The 12,493-nt window shown below is 41.3% G+C and overlaps 1 protein-coding gene across 1 annotated transcript in view; it reads right to left on the minus strand.

The window, feature by feature from the left end:
- LOC106821291 (glutamine--fructose-6-phosphate aminotransferase [isomerizing] 2-like) overlaps positions 1-10,475 on the minus strand; it is an 11,142-nt gene extending 667 nt beyond the window's left edge. The window contains exons 1-6 of the mRNA XM_014826044.1: positions 10,455-10,475; positions 9,837-9,873; positions 9,192-9,448; positions 8,537-8,743; positions 1,575-1,637; positions 1,042-1,093 (exon numbers count right to left, since the gene is read on the minus strand). Coding sequence (XP_014681530.1) covers positions 1,042-1,093; positions 1,575-1,637; positions 8,537-8,743; positions 9,192-9,448; positions 9,837-9,873; positions 10,455-10,475 — 637 coding nt within the window. The remainder of the gene's footprint in view (positions 1-1,041; positions 1,094-1,574; positions 1,638-8,536; positions 8,744-9,191; positions 9,449-9,836; positions 9,874-10,454) is intronic.
- Between the last annotated feature and the right edge of the window lie 2,018 nt (positions 10,476-12,493).

Below are 12,493 nucleotides of genomic sequence, written 5' to 3' on the forward strand. Positions count from 1 at the left end.
TCGATTTCTGGTTTGTGACGCTCGCTGATTGGCTGATTGGCCCGCCACCACCGCCGCCGCCGCTGTGCCGGAACCGCCTGTATCATACAGGTTAAGCCTATAACTACAAAAGTTATGGACGGATTGTCATAAAATTTCAGGATACGTCAGAAATGGGCTAACTTAGAATTGATGAGATTTGGTGGTGATCCGGACCAATTAATTAATTAATTCATTCATTAAAATAAAATTTTCAGGATAGGTCAGAAATGGGGTAACTTAGAATTGATTACATTTTGTGGTGATCCGGATCCAATTAATTATTTAATTAATTAATTAATTAATTAATTTTTCCACTTAATTAATTAATTAATTAATAAAAAATTTCACATTGAGAGAAAGCTGCCTTGGCGGAGGTCTGTGCTCTCCGAGTGCTTTAGTTACAGATTTCTCTCTCTCTCTCTCTCTCTTTCTCTCTCTCTCTCTCTATATATATATAATATAAGATATGTGTGTGTGTGGCGTGCGTGCGTGCGCGCGTGTGTGTGTGCGTGGTGTGTGTGTGTGGTTTGTGCTGTGTGGTGTGTGTGTGTGTGTGTGTGTGTGTGTGCTGTGTGTGTGTGTGTGTGTGTGTGTGTGTGTGTGCTGCCGCGCGCGCGCGTCTCTGTGTGTGCGGGCGTGCGTTGGCGTGTGTGTGCGCGCGCACGTGCGTGGGGCGTGGGTGCGCTGCGTGTGGTGGACAATTTCTTTTCATCAGACAACGAAGCTGACGCACGCCATAGCTTCGTGAGCAAACATTTAGAGTAATTAGTATTTTTTAAATGTTAATTAGAAATAGGTGAATTAGAGAGACGCCACTCCTCGTGACCGCTGAGGGATTGTACACATCGTAATATGCATAGCTCATGAAATAGCATGCGTGCACAGTGCTTGAGTCGTACGATTTCACAGAGAATCTCTAACACCAAGCTAAAGGAAATACGTAAGAGCGGGGAAATTCAGGACACGAAAAACGTGTTATAGCAATGAATTGAGTCGACGTGGTAACTGTGGAATACGTACAAGAGTGTGAATCGACGAAAATGTCATATGCAGTAACCTCTGCTGTAGGAATCTATGCGTCAACAACATGAGACATCAAGGTGCAGACGTAATGAGCCCAGATTGAGATCGCTAGTGAAAGGCACAGTTAGAATACGATCTTTAGCGTGAGGCATACTTTCGGTCAGAAGAAGACTTCGGGTGAGAGAGAAGAAGCCAGCACCAGTGAAACGCACGTCATTTGCATTCAACTAGACGACGAAAAGAATTCTCTGTGAAATAAAAACTCAATTGCTTTAATTACCCCAAATAATTAAAGTAACACGCTTGCCGACAACTATTGCCCTGTGTTTATTATTAAAGGCATTCCGTTTTGCCATCACTGACATATATGTCACGTTAGTTAATTTGGCCTCACCTACCCCGTTTGTGCTAGTTTTAAATATTCTTTCTAACCGGTTTATTAGATGAATGACCAGTATAAAAAATACTATAAATTGGCTTAATTAATTAATTATTTAAATAACAGCATTGTAGCATCTAGGTTTAATCACCTGTAACTCTTCGTGATGAGAGAGATCTGTTAGCTTCTCAAGCCCACTCTTTGGCTTTTGCGCCTAAAATTACGTTGAAATTACACAAAAAACAGAACCAAAACTATTTCTCGATACGGTTATGACACAATAATAATTAGGGGTAGCTGCTACTTCATATTGAAAATTAACCTAATCGTACTTTATATAAAGAGTAAATTTACATGTTGAAATGTATGCAAGAAAGTGAGCAAACAAGATAAGTGCCTATACGTTTACAGCTTTCACAATGACACGAAATTAATTCAGCGATCTTAAATGATTGACCCGCGGGGTGGGCACCATGCGAGGAACACACATGCGGGGGACACCCCATGCGAATTTATTCGCACGATCGCAGCGCGATTTTAAAACCGTTGCGGAATTCGCATGGTGTGTCCGCTCAAGCGCGGGCGAATTTCGCCGTGAATTTCATCCGCACCGAAATTCGCAGCGAGATTCGCATGGTGTGTCCCCCGCTTCAATCATTTATGATCGCTGAATTAATTTTGTGTCATTGTGAAAACGACAACTGTAAACGCATTGGCACATTATCTGTTTGCTCGCTTTCTTGCATACATTTCAACATGTAAATTTACTATTCGCTTACAATTGCTACTCCCGCTTACAATCGCTGCGGACGTGCGAATAAATTCGCATGTGTGTCCTCGCCCGCTTTAGTTAAGGTTGTGAAGGTTACATGCAGATTTCATGTCGCATATCAACTCAGCACGCTGTTATATGCATTGATCTTTAAAACCAGTATTCCTGTAGCTTAATCGGTATTTATTCCAATCACGCGGATACATATCTAAGTGCATGTCTTGAACTGTCAGCTATAGCTACCAACAAATAAGAAGCTCTGAAAATACTTTTCTGAGCATCTTGCTCCCTGTAGGATGATTAAGGTCAACCTATTATAAACAATAGTGTCGTGAAAAGTCCACAACTTAGCATAATACCCGAGTCGTCAACGGTAGATAATATAAATATTACCACGTATGTCATTGATATTATCGTTATGACGGAGAAAACCACACTGAAGAGATCATGGGTGAGTAGAGAGCTTGCACATAGCTGACCATATCGCGTCATCTTTACGTATTGCAGACGCAACTCCTCTATTGACCATAACCTTGCATTACTGTCGGACGTGGGCTGATCGTCTTGATTGATATTCTTCTCTGCCCGCTCCCTCGCAATTAGTTCTTCGTTATGCGAGAAAGCTGATTAATTTTCTCGGTTAAAAAATCAAAATCTCTGCGATAAACGAACAGTGAGTACCAAATGTCAGAGGCAGACTGATGACATACGTAATAATAATGCATTCATGATCAGCACGATGATCGTTAAAGCAACTCCTGTTGACATGTTGAAAAATTGTCACCAAAAAATCATTATGAAATATATATAGAGCTGGCAGGCAGGCGCTACAGCTGCTGTCAGGCCGCCTGTTGCCCCCGTGTACCTGTCTGTCTCTCGCACCTGTTCTACCACACACACACGTCTACCTCCCCGGGGGGAAGGGGAGCCAGAAGAGAAAGGTCAGAGCTGCGTATGGGCGAGAGCTACGTGTATGAATTAACCCGGTGTAGGAAAGGGGATGGGGAGGGGGAGAGATAGAGAGGGGAAGGAAGAAAGAGAGGGAGGGAGAGAGAGAGAGAGAGAGAGAGAGAGAGAGAGAGAGAGAGAGAGAGAGTGTGTGTGTGTGTGTGTGTGTGTGTGTGTGTGTGTGTGCGCGCGCGCGCGCGTCTCTGTGTGTGCGGGCGTGCGTGTGCGTGTGTGTGCGCGCGCACGTGCGTGGGTGCGTGGGTGCGTGCGTGTGGGGGTGACAATTTCTTTTCATCAGACAACGAAGTGACGGCACGCCATAGCTTCGTGAGCAAACATTTAGAGTAATTAGTATTTTTTTAAATGTTAATTAGAAATAGGTGAATTAGAGAGACGCCACTCCTCGTGACCGCTGAGGGATTGTACACATCGGTAATATGCATAGCTCATGAAATAGCATGCGTGCACAGTGCTTGAGTCGTACGATTTCACAGAGAATCTCTAACACCAAGCTAAAGGAAATACGTAAGAGCGGGGAAATTCGAGACACGAAAAACGTGTTATAGCAAATTGAGTCGACGTGGTAACTGTGGGAATACGTACAAGAGTGTGAATCGACGAAATGTCATATGCAGTAACCTCTGCTGTAGGAATCTATGCGTCATCAACATGAGACATTAAGGTGGAGACGTAATGAGCCCAGATTGAGATCGCTAGTGGAAGGCACAGTTAGAATACGATCTTTAGCGCGAGGCATACTTACGGTCAGAAGAAGACTTCGGGTGAGAGAGAAGAAGCCAGCACCAGTGAAACGCACGTCATTTGCATTCAACTGGACGACGAAAAGAATTCTCTGTGAAATAAAAACTCAATTGCTTTAATTACCCCAAATAATTAAAGTAACACGCTTGCCGACAACTATTGCCCTGTGTTTATTATTAAAGGCATTCCCGTTTTGCATCACTGACATATATTGTCACGTTAGTTAATTTGGCCTCACCTACGCCGTTTGTGCTAGTTTTAAATATTCTTTCTAACCGGTTTATTAGATGAATGACCAGTATAAAAAAATACTATAAATTGCTTAATTAATTAATTATTTAAATAACAGCATTGTAGCATCTAGGTTTAATCACCTGTAACTCTTCGTGATGAGAGAGATCTGTTAGTTTCTCAAGCCCACTCTTTGGCTTTTGCGCCTAAAATTACGTTTTCAATTGTTGAAATTACACAAAAAACAGAACCAAAACTATTTCTCGAAACGGTTATGACACAATAATAATTAGAAGTAGCTGCTACTTCATATTGAAAATTAACCTAATCGTACTTTATTTAAAGAGTTAATTTACATGTTGAAATGTATGCAAGAAAGTGAGCAAACAGATAATGTGCCTATACGTTTACAGCTTTCACAATGACACGAAATTAATTCAGCGATCTTAAATGATTGACCCGCGGGGGGGGGGGCACCATGCGAGGAACACACCAGCGGGGGACACCCCATGCGAATTTATTCGCACGATCGCAGCGGATTTTAAAACCGTTGCGGAATTCGCATGGTGTGTCTGCTCAAGCGCGGGCGAATTTCGCCGTGAATTTCATCCGCACCGAAATTCGCCGCGATTTCGCTGCGGATATGATCGCAGCGAAATTCGCATGGTGTGTCTCCCGCTTCAATCATTTACGATCGCTGAATTAATTTTGTGTCATTATGAAAACGAACTGTAAACGCATTGGCACATTATCTGTTTGCTCGCTTTCTTGCATACATTTCAACATGTAAATTTACTATTCGCTTACAATTGCTACTCCCCGCTTACAATCGCTGCGGACGTGCGAATAAATTCGCATGGTGTGTCCCCCCTTTAGTTAAGGTTGTGAAGGTTACATGCAGATTTCATGTCGCATATCAACTCAGCACGCTGTTATATGCATTGATCTTTAAAACCAGTATTCCCATAGCCTAATCGGTATTTATTCCAATCACACGGATACATATCTAAGTGCATGTCTTGAACTGTCAGCTATAGCTACCAACAAATAAGAAGCTCTGAAAATACCTTTTCTGAGCATGTTGCTCCCTGTAGGATGATTAAGGTCAATCCTACTATAAACAATAGTGTCGTGAAAAGTCCACAACTTAGCATAATACCCGAGTCGTCAACGGTAGATAATATAAATATGACCACGTATGTCATTGATATTATCGTTATGACGGAGAAAACCACACTGAAGAAGATCATGGGTGAGTAGAGAGCTTGCACATAGCTGACCATATCGGTCATCTTTACGTATTGCAGACGCAACTCCTCTATTGACCATAACCTTGCATTACTGTCGGACGTGGGCTGATCGTCTTGATTGGATATTCTTCTCTGCCCGCTCCTCGCAATTAGTTCTTCGTTTATGCGGAGAAGCTGATTAATTTTCTCGGTTAAAAAATCAAAATCTTTGCCGATAAACGAACAGTGAGTACCAAATGTCAGAGGCAGACTGATGACATACGTAATAATAATGCCATTCATGATCAGCACGATGATCGTTAAAGCAACTCCTGTTGGACATGTTGAAAAATTGTCACCAAAAAACATTTCCAATGGATGTAGCAAAGGGGCCGTAATGACCCTGATAAGCTCGGAGTTCTCAAACACAGATATCATTGAGAAAACAAGCCAGGCCGCTAAGACGAAAAATACAGAAACGCAAGTAATGCCGGTCACTACCTTCACCTTCTTGCGGGCTAGCTTGATGGTTTCTCTATTTTTCCACACCTGCGAGCACTCCCACCATTTATACATCAGCGATGGCAACTTTGATGATCCGTGTAGAAACAACGCGACTGTCACAGTTCCATACACTTGCATTATTGCCCAGATGATATTCGTTGTAATTTGTACAAAGCCGGATGTTCTGTAGTAAGTGATGATATAATGCGTTAGCCGCGCAAGGTTAAAGACGCTCACAGAAACCCAGCCTGTAGATAATATAAACGAGATGCTTGTCTTTCTACGCACTACCACGACTTTTCCGCCCGACTGTGTCTCAACCTGAAGAGGTAACAGCCCAGAAATCTTAAGCATTATCATCCACACGCGAAACGTCTGTATAAATTCGCTATAAGAAATCTCATCGATAGTGACAGCAGAAGCATCTTCATCTTGAGTTTGCAGTGCTATTTCCTTCAGATTTGACTGCTGCTCTGGCGACACCCGGCGTTTAGGCATGTTACTCGTTTCACGAATCGCTTTGATGATTAACAGTTGCTGGTTAGGACTTGTCGACTGTGCTCTCTTTAACGTTACTAGCCCTACTTTATTGATGCAAATATATAGTTACGTCATATGCTTGTTGCTGGCTGATAATCTGTTAAGATCTGTCCATCGTGGTGCTCCCTTTTCAAATAGTGTTACGATACGTTCGTTTAGTTGATTTAATCTAGAATCGCACAGTGCGCATGCGCTTTAAAATGCTTCGCATTGTGAAATGCATTGGCTTATTTTATTGTGCCTAAAATTATATCCATACGGATATGAGATCTATATTTACACTGTTATCCTAAAATGTCTGTTAACAGATGTATCCGCAACAATAACGGGTACTATTTGTTACGCTAAAAGCTCGAGAAAATGGCACTTTATGATACGGTGACATCAAATTTGGCCAAGCGTTACTGAATCATATTGCCCCCACACATACAAAGGCAAGAATACTGAAGAGTAACATTAATCAATAACGGCGTGTAAGCACGCAACATTTACTGCAATTTTCTACTAACAGAATGCCTCGCATGTTGATGCGTATATTAGCTTAGCTTCGTCGGTTATTATATTTGTGACAATCTCGCGGGTAAAATTGCTACGATATTCTGCACACAAAACCGGTCACATTGTGTTACGGTGGCAATATTTATTCGTTGTCTGTGAAAAATACCGCATTGTCCAGCTTGGTATACCGCATGGTACAGCTATGTCACGTGCCATTAAATAAAAATTATTATTCCCCACTGAAGGTCTTTTGCTTGCTGGGTAGTGTTACCACCAAGCATAAATAAAACACTTTCTCGACACCGATGAACCCAACGATGAACACTTCAAACGGTTTGGATAAATGGACGATGGCCGCCAGATCATCATTATATCATGGGTAAACGTACTCTAACCCAAAACTCCTTTAAATGTTTACTGGCGAACCTCACAATAATGTATGCCACATGATGCGGCAGATGTCACTGTGGGTTTGTTGATAATGTACGAAAAATGTATGTAAGGTAAATTTGGTTTGGTTAGGTAAGGTTTGCGTTCATGAATGTTCATTGAGCTACGCGTAATAAATCATTTGTAGACCAAGGCTAGTAATTGGGGTTCTCATTAGGCGTGTTCACACACAAGAAAAACCGCGCTGCTCATCCCGCTAATAGCGGAGATAATAGTGAGCTAATTGTGTGGTTGTTCACACAGGCGGAAATATCTCGCTAATCGCCGAGCGGCACAACACGCCGCGGTGCAAATAAGCGCGCTTATTCCAAATTAGCGCAGTCGGAAGTGTTCTTTGCAGCGCGCTATTTTGAGCGCGATTTAGTGAGCTAATTGCGTTCACACTTGTAAAAAGCTCGGTTTTTCGAGCGGGCTGCAAAAACCGGGTTTTGCAGCCCGCTAATTCGCGCCAGTGTGAACGCACCTATTATTAGTTGTTATGTAAACACTTCATTCACACACTTTTTTTAGAGGATATTATTAAATGTACATAAAATCTGTTTAATTTTACTGATATAGCAGCCAAGCACATTTATTTAGTGCACTGTTTACAAGAAGTCCCTATGCAATTTATTTATCGGCAGTTTAGAAATGTAATTTTTACAACTAAAGCTTTCATGAAATTCTGACCAAATACACTTAGAACGTTAAAACGCCCCTAAGAATTCTATAAGTTTTCATCTGACATTATTACACTAATAATAATGACGCCATTAAACCATTATGAATTCCATATGACTTTTCATCTAGCACGACTACACCACTAAGAATTCTGTAAATTTTCATCTAATACCGTCAGACTCCCAAGAATTCTGCGTATTTTGATCTCACACTGTTACAACCCACTATAATTCCCTGAATTCCAAACTAACAGCGCTACACGTCTAAGAATTCCACAAGTTGTGAACTAACGCCATCATGATTAGCTAACACGTGCATACACGTGCTACTATATTTTTTTCTTCATGTTGTATAGCACTGTTTTGTACTGTATCACTCAGAAATTTTATCATATTAACTGCTCAACACTATTGCATTTATCAGATTTTTTCTCCATGAAAAAGACTGTACATGTACTTGTATTTGAATTACATGCAATAAAGATTTAATAATAAAAATAATAATAATAATAATACTCACGTCGCACTTCTTCAGAACGGCGATGTGGTACGAGAGCAGCTGTAGCGGGATGGTGGTGAGGATGCTGCTAAGGCAGTCAACGGTGTGCGGCACCTCGATGTATCGCATCTTCTCCACGTGCTTCTTCGTCTCGTCGTCGTCCTTCTCCAGGATGATGATCGGGCGGCCGCCGCGCGCCGTCACTTGCAGCAGTGCGTTCATGCATTTCTGTGTGCAAGCAATCAAGAGACGGGTAAAGCAGAATTGTCATAAACATCATGAATACTAAGTTTATAACGTAATGACTATGTATAAAACTTCATGTTGAAAGGATTAGACTCGCACTGTCAGAATTATTATAAGTTTCTCACATCGTGCCCCAGAAACCAGCTGGCACAAGCTGGGGGAGCCTGAGGGGGACAGGTAGGAATGGAGAAGTTTGGCTGGTAAGCTAAATGCCCCATGGCATAAAAGGACAAAATAACGAACAATCGTGGAGCAAGATAACCAATTAAGTAAAGTGAGTATAAGAATATAATTGTTTGTCTTTCATTAAAAGTGCTAACAACTGTCTTAAATCATATTCTTTTAACAAAGAGTGTGAGAAAATATTCTAAGAGTGAAGGGTATGGACTCCAACAAAGGCTAGCAACCAGCATGTCAAGGAATGACCTACCGAGTACACTTGGTCGCGCGTTATCACCATCATCAAAGGCATATTGGAATCGACGAGTGCAAGGGGTCCATGTTTCAGCTCTCCTGCCAAGATTCCCTCCGAGTGCATATACGTCAACTCCTTGATTTTGAGTGCCCCCTCTAGGCAGGTAGCGAAGTTGAAGCCTCGACCCATGATGAGGAGAGATTTCTTATCGTAGAGTTCTTCGGCAAGCACCTTGACTCTCTCATCGGTTTTCAGCACTTCTCTGATTTGATCTGAAATAGAATTGATTGCGTAATGCATTGGGCAAAAATTGAACGTGGGAAGCGCTGAATTTTAAAACAGCTAAACCATCATACGAATACCATATGCTAAAATTCTAAAAACAAATTGCCTACTAGATATAAATTTTACATATTAATGCTACAAACATACTACACCACATTATAGAAAACTGGTAGGTTATTTGCATATACTGTATATGCTGTATATTTCGTGGTGGTTTAATTTTCGCGAATTTCGTGAACGCGTTCCCGACCGCGAAAATAACAACACGCGAATAATTCATACCGAATAATACCAAGTACTTAATTCATAATTCACCGACCGCGAAATTAACCACTTGCGAAATTGCCACCTGTAGCTCCTCGCAATGCTGGAGACCTCTTATTTTCTCAAGTCCATTCTTCGGCTTTTGTGCCTAAAACGACGATGTCAATTGTTGAGTTCAGTTTCAGTTTCAGTTTGTTAACGCAGTTTATCTCGTTGGCTATCACACAAACGCGTTTCAGGAAATCTGGTACATCAATTCACGAAATAAAGTATTCGGAAGTGGTCGCAAGAGTAGAATTTTTAGTTTTAGTAGATTTTTCTTGCGAATATGAAGTTGTATTTTTACAACAACACGATAATCTTCATCAGAGCATTTTAAATAGAGAAGAAACCGTTCTTGATATTGCTTCTGCAGACATCTTGTAATTATATTACAACGTTCAAAGTACATAAGTCGCATCATCATGTCTGCTAACTACCAATGCATAAAAAATCAAGACATATGCACATATTTTCCAATAATACCTTTTCCGTAAATTTTGCTCCCTGGAGGATGATTACAGTCACTCCGACTATAAATAGTGTGATCGTTATCAGTCCACTAACTAACATAAAGCCCGAGTCGTCAACGGTAGATATTATAAATATGATCACGAATGTCATTAATATTATCGTCATGACGGAGAAAACCACACTAAAGAAGATCATAGGTGAGTATAGCGCTTGTACATGGCTGACCACATCCGCCATCTTTACGTATTGCAGGCGTAACTCCTCTATTGACCATAACCTTGCATCATTGTCGAACATGGGCTGATCGGCTTGGTTGGGTATTTGCCTTTGTCCTCTGTTTGTAGTTATTTCTTCGTTTATGCGGACAAGTTGATTGATCTTCTTCGTTAAAAAATCAAAATCTAAGCCAACAAGAGAGCAGTAAGTGCTAAATGTCAGAGTCAGACTAATGACACTTGTTGTCACGATAGTGTTTATGATCATCGAAATAATTTTAATAGTAACTATTGTTGGTGCTGTTAAGATATCATCATCAAAAAACAGTTCAAGCGGATGCAGAAGCGGAGCGGTAATTTCCTTGTTAAACTCAGAGTTGTTAAAAATAATTATTATAGAAAACGTGACGCAGGTTGCATAGAGACAACACGTAGAAACGCAAAATATCATTGTCTTTCGAATGATCTTCTTTTTGTTTAGTTTTTGGGTTTCCCCATCTTTCCATACCTGCGTGCATTCCCACCATCTGTACATGAGAGATGGCACCTTTGATGAACCGTGTAGAAACAACGCTAGTGTGACAGTTCCATACACTTGCGTTATTATCCAAATGACGTACATTATTATAATTACATTATTGGAGGTACTGTAGTAGGTGATGATATAGGGTATTATCCGTGCAAGGTTGAATACGCTCACTACAACCCAGGCTGTAGATAATATAAACGAGATACTCGTCTTTCTACGCACTAACACGATCTGTCCATCCGATTTCTGTGTCTTCACCTGAATAGGCAACAGTCCCAAAAAATTAAGCATTTGTATCCACGCGCGAAACAGCTCCAGAAACTCCCCATACGAAAGTTTTCCCGTCGTGACGTCAGCAGAATCTTCATTTTGAATTTGTAGTGCAGTTTCACTTTTCCTTGACTGCTCACTTGGCGACACCTGGTGTTTAGGCATGCTTTCTTGATCTCGAGAACCGCTCCTCCGTGGGTAACAGTTGTTGGATATGACTTGGATGAACTTGCTCTCTCGTTCTCTAATGTGAACACTCTGGATCCGTTGATGTAAGTATATTGCCACGTATTGGCTACTGTGCCCTTTTTACCTTTAGCTCTCTATTGATGAGAATATGTCACGTTATATGCTTCTAACTGACTGGTATCCTGTTACGTTTGCCTGTCACAGTGCTTCCTTGTCAATTATTGTTACGATCGAATCGCGTACTACGCATGCGCCTGAAATTTGGCCTCGCATGTTAATGTTTATTTGCATGGTTCCTTTTATCAATACATATATCTGTAACAATAACAATCACTATTTGTGTCGCTAAAAGCCCGGAAATAGGCACTTTATGAAACATCGACATCAAATTTGTCGAGCCCTAGCTGATAAACGCCTCAGCGCCGCATATATTTGAATAGCGAAGGCGATTGTGGAGCGAATAAATGACCAGTAATGCGAGACATCAAATGCAATTAAAAACATCGTATTTAGTCTGAACAGTTCTCTCCTTTACTGATGATAATGGAAACATTTCTTGTGTACAAACACGATAACAGAAAAACCCTACCCTATTAGTAACATTATGTAGTAGTAGTAGTAGTAGTGGTAGTGGTGGTGGTGGTGGTGGTGGTGGTGGTGGTGATGGTGCTGGTGGTGGTGTTGGTGTTGGTAGTGGTGTTGGGGGTGGTGCTGGTGCTGGTGATGACGATGATGATGATGCTGTTGAAAGCGGTGGTATAGGATGGTAGCGACAGTAGTAGTAATGGTGATGTTGGTGTTGTTGTTGCTGTTGTTGTTGTTGTTGTTGTTGTTGTTGTTGTTGTTGTTGTTGTTCTGGCGGTGGTGGTGTTGGTGGTGGTGTTGGTGGTGTTGGTGGTGTTGGTGGAGGCGACGTCGACGGTAGTGATGGTGGTAGTAGTAGTGGTGATGTTGGCCTTGTTGTTGTTGTTGTTGTTATTGTTGTTGTTGTTGTTGCTGTTGTTGCTGTTGTTGCTGTTGTTAATGTTGACGATGATATGTACACTACTGTT

Source organism: Priapulus caudatus, unplaced genomic scaffold (genome assembly GCF_000485595.1).
Source record: "Priapulus caudatus unplaced genomic scaffold, Priapulus_caudatus-5.0.1 Scaffold4, whole genome shotgun sequence".
In the NCBI taxonomy this organism is placed as follows: domain Eukaryota; kingdom Metazoa; phylum Priapulida; class Priapulimorpha; order Priapulimorphida; family Priapulidae; genus Priapulus; species Priapulus caudatus.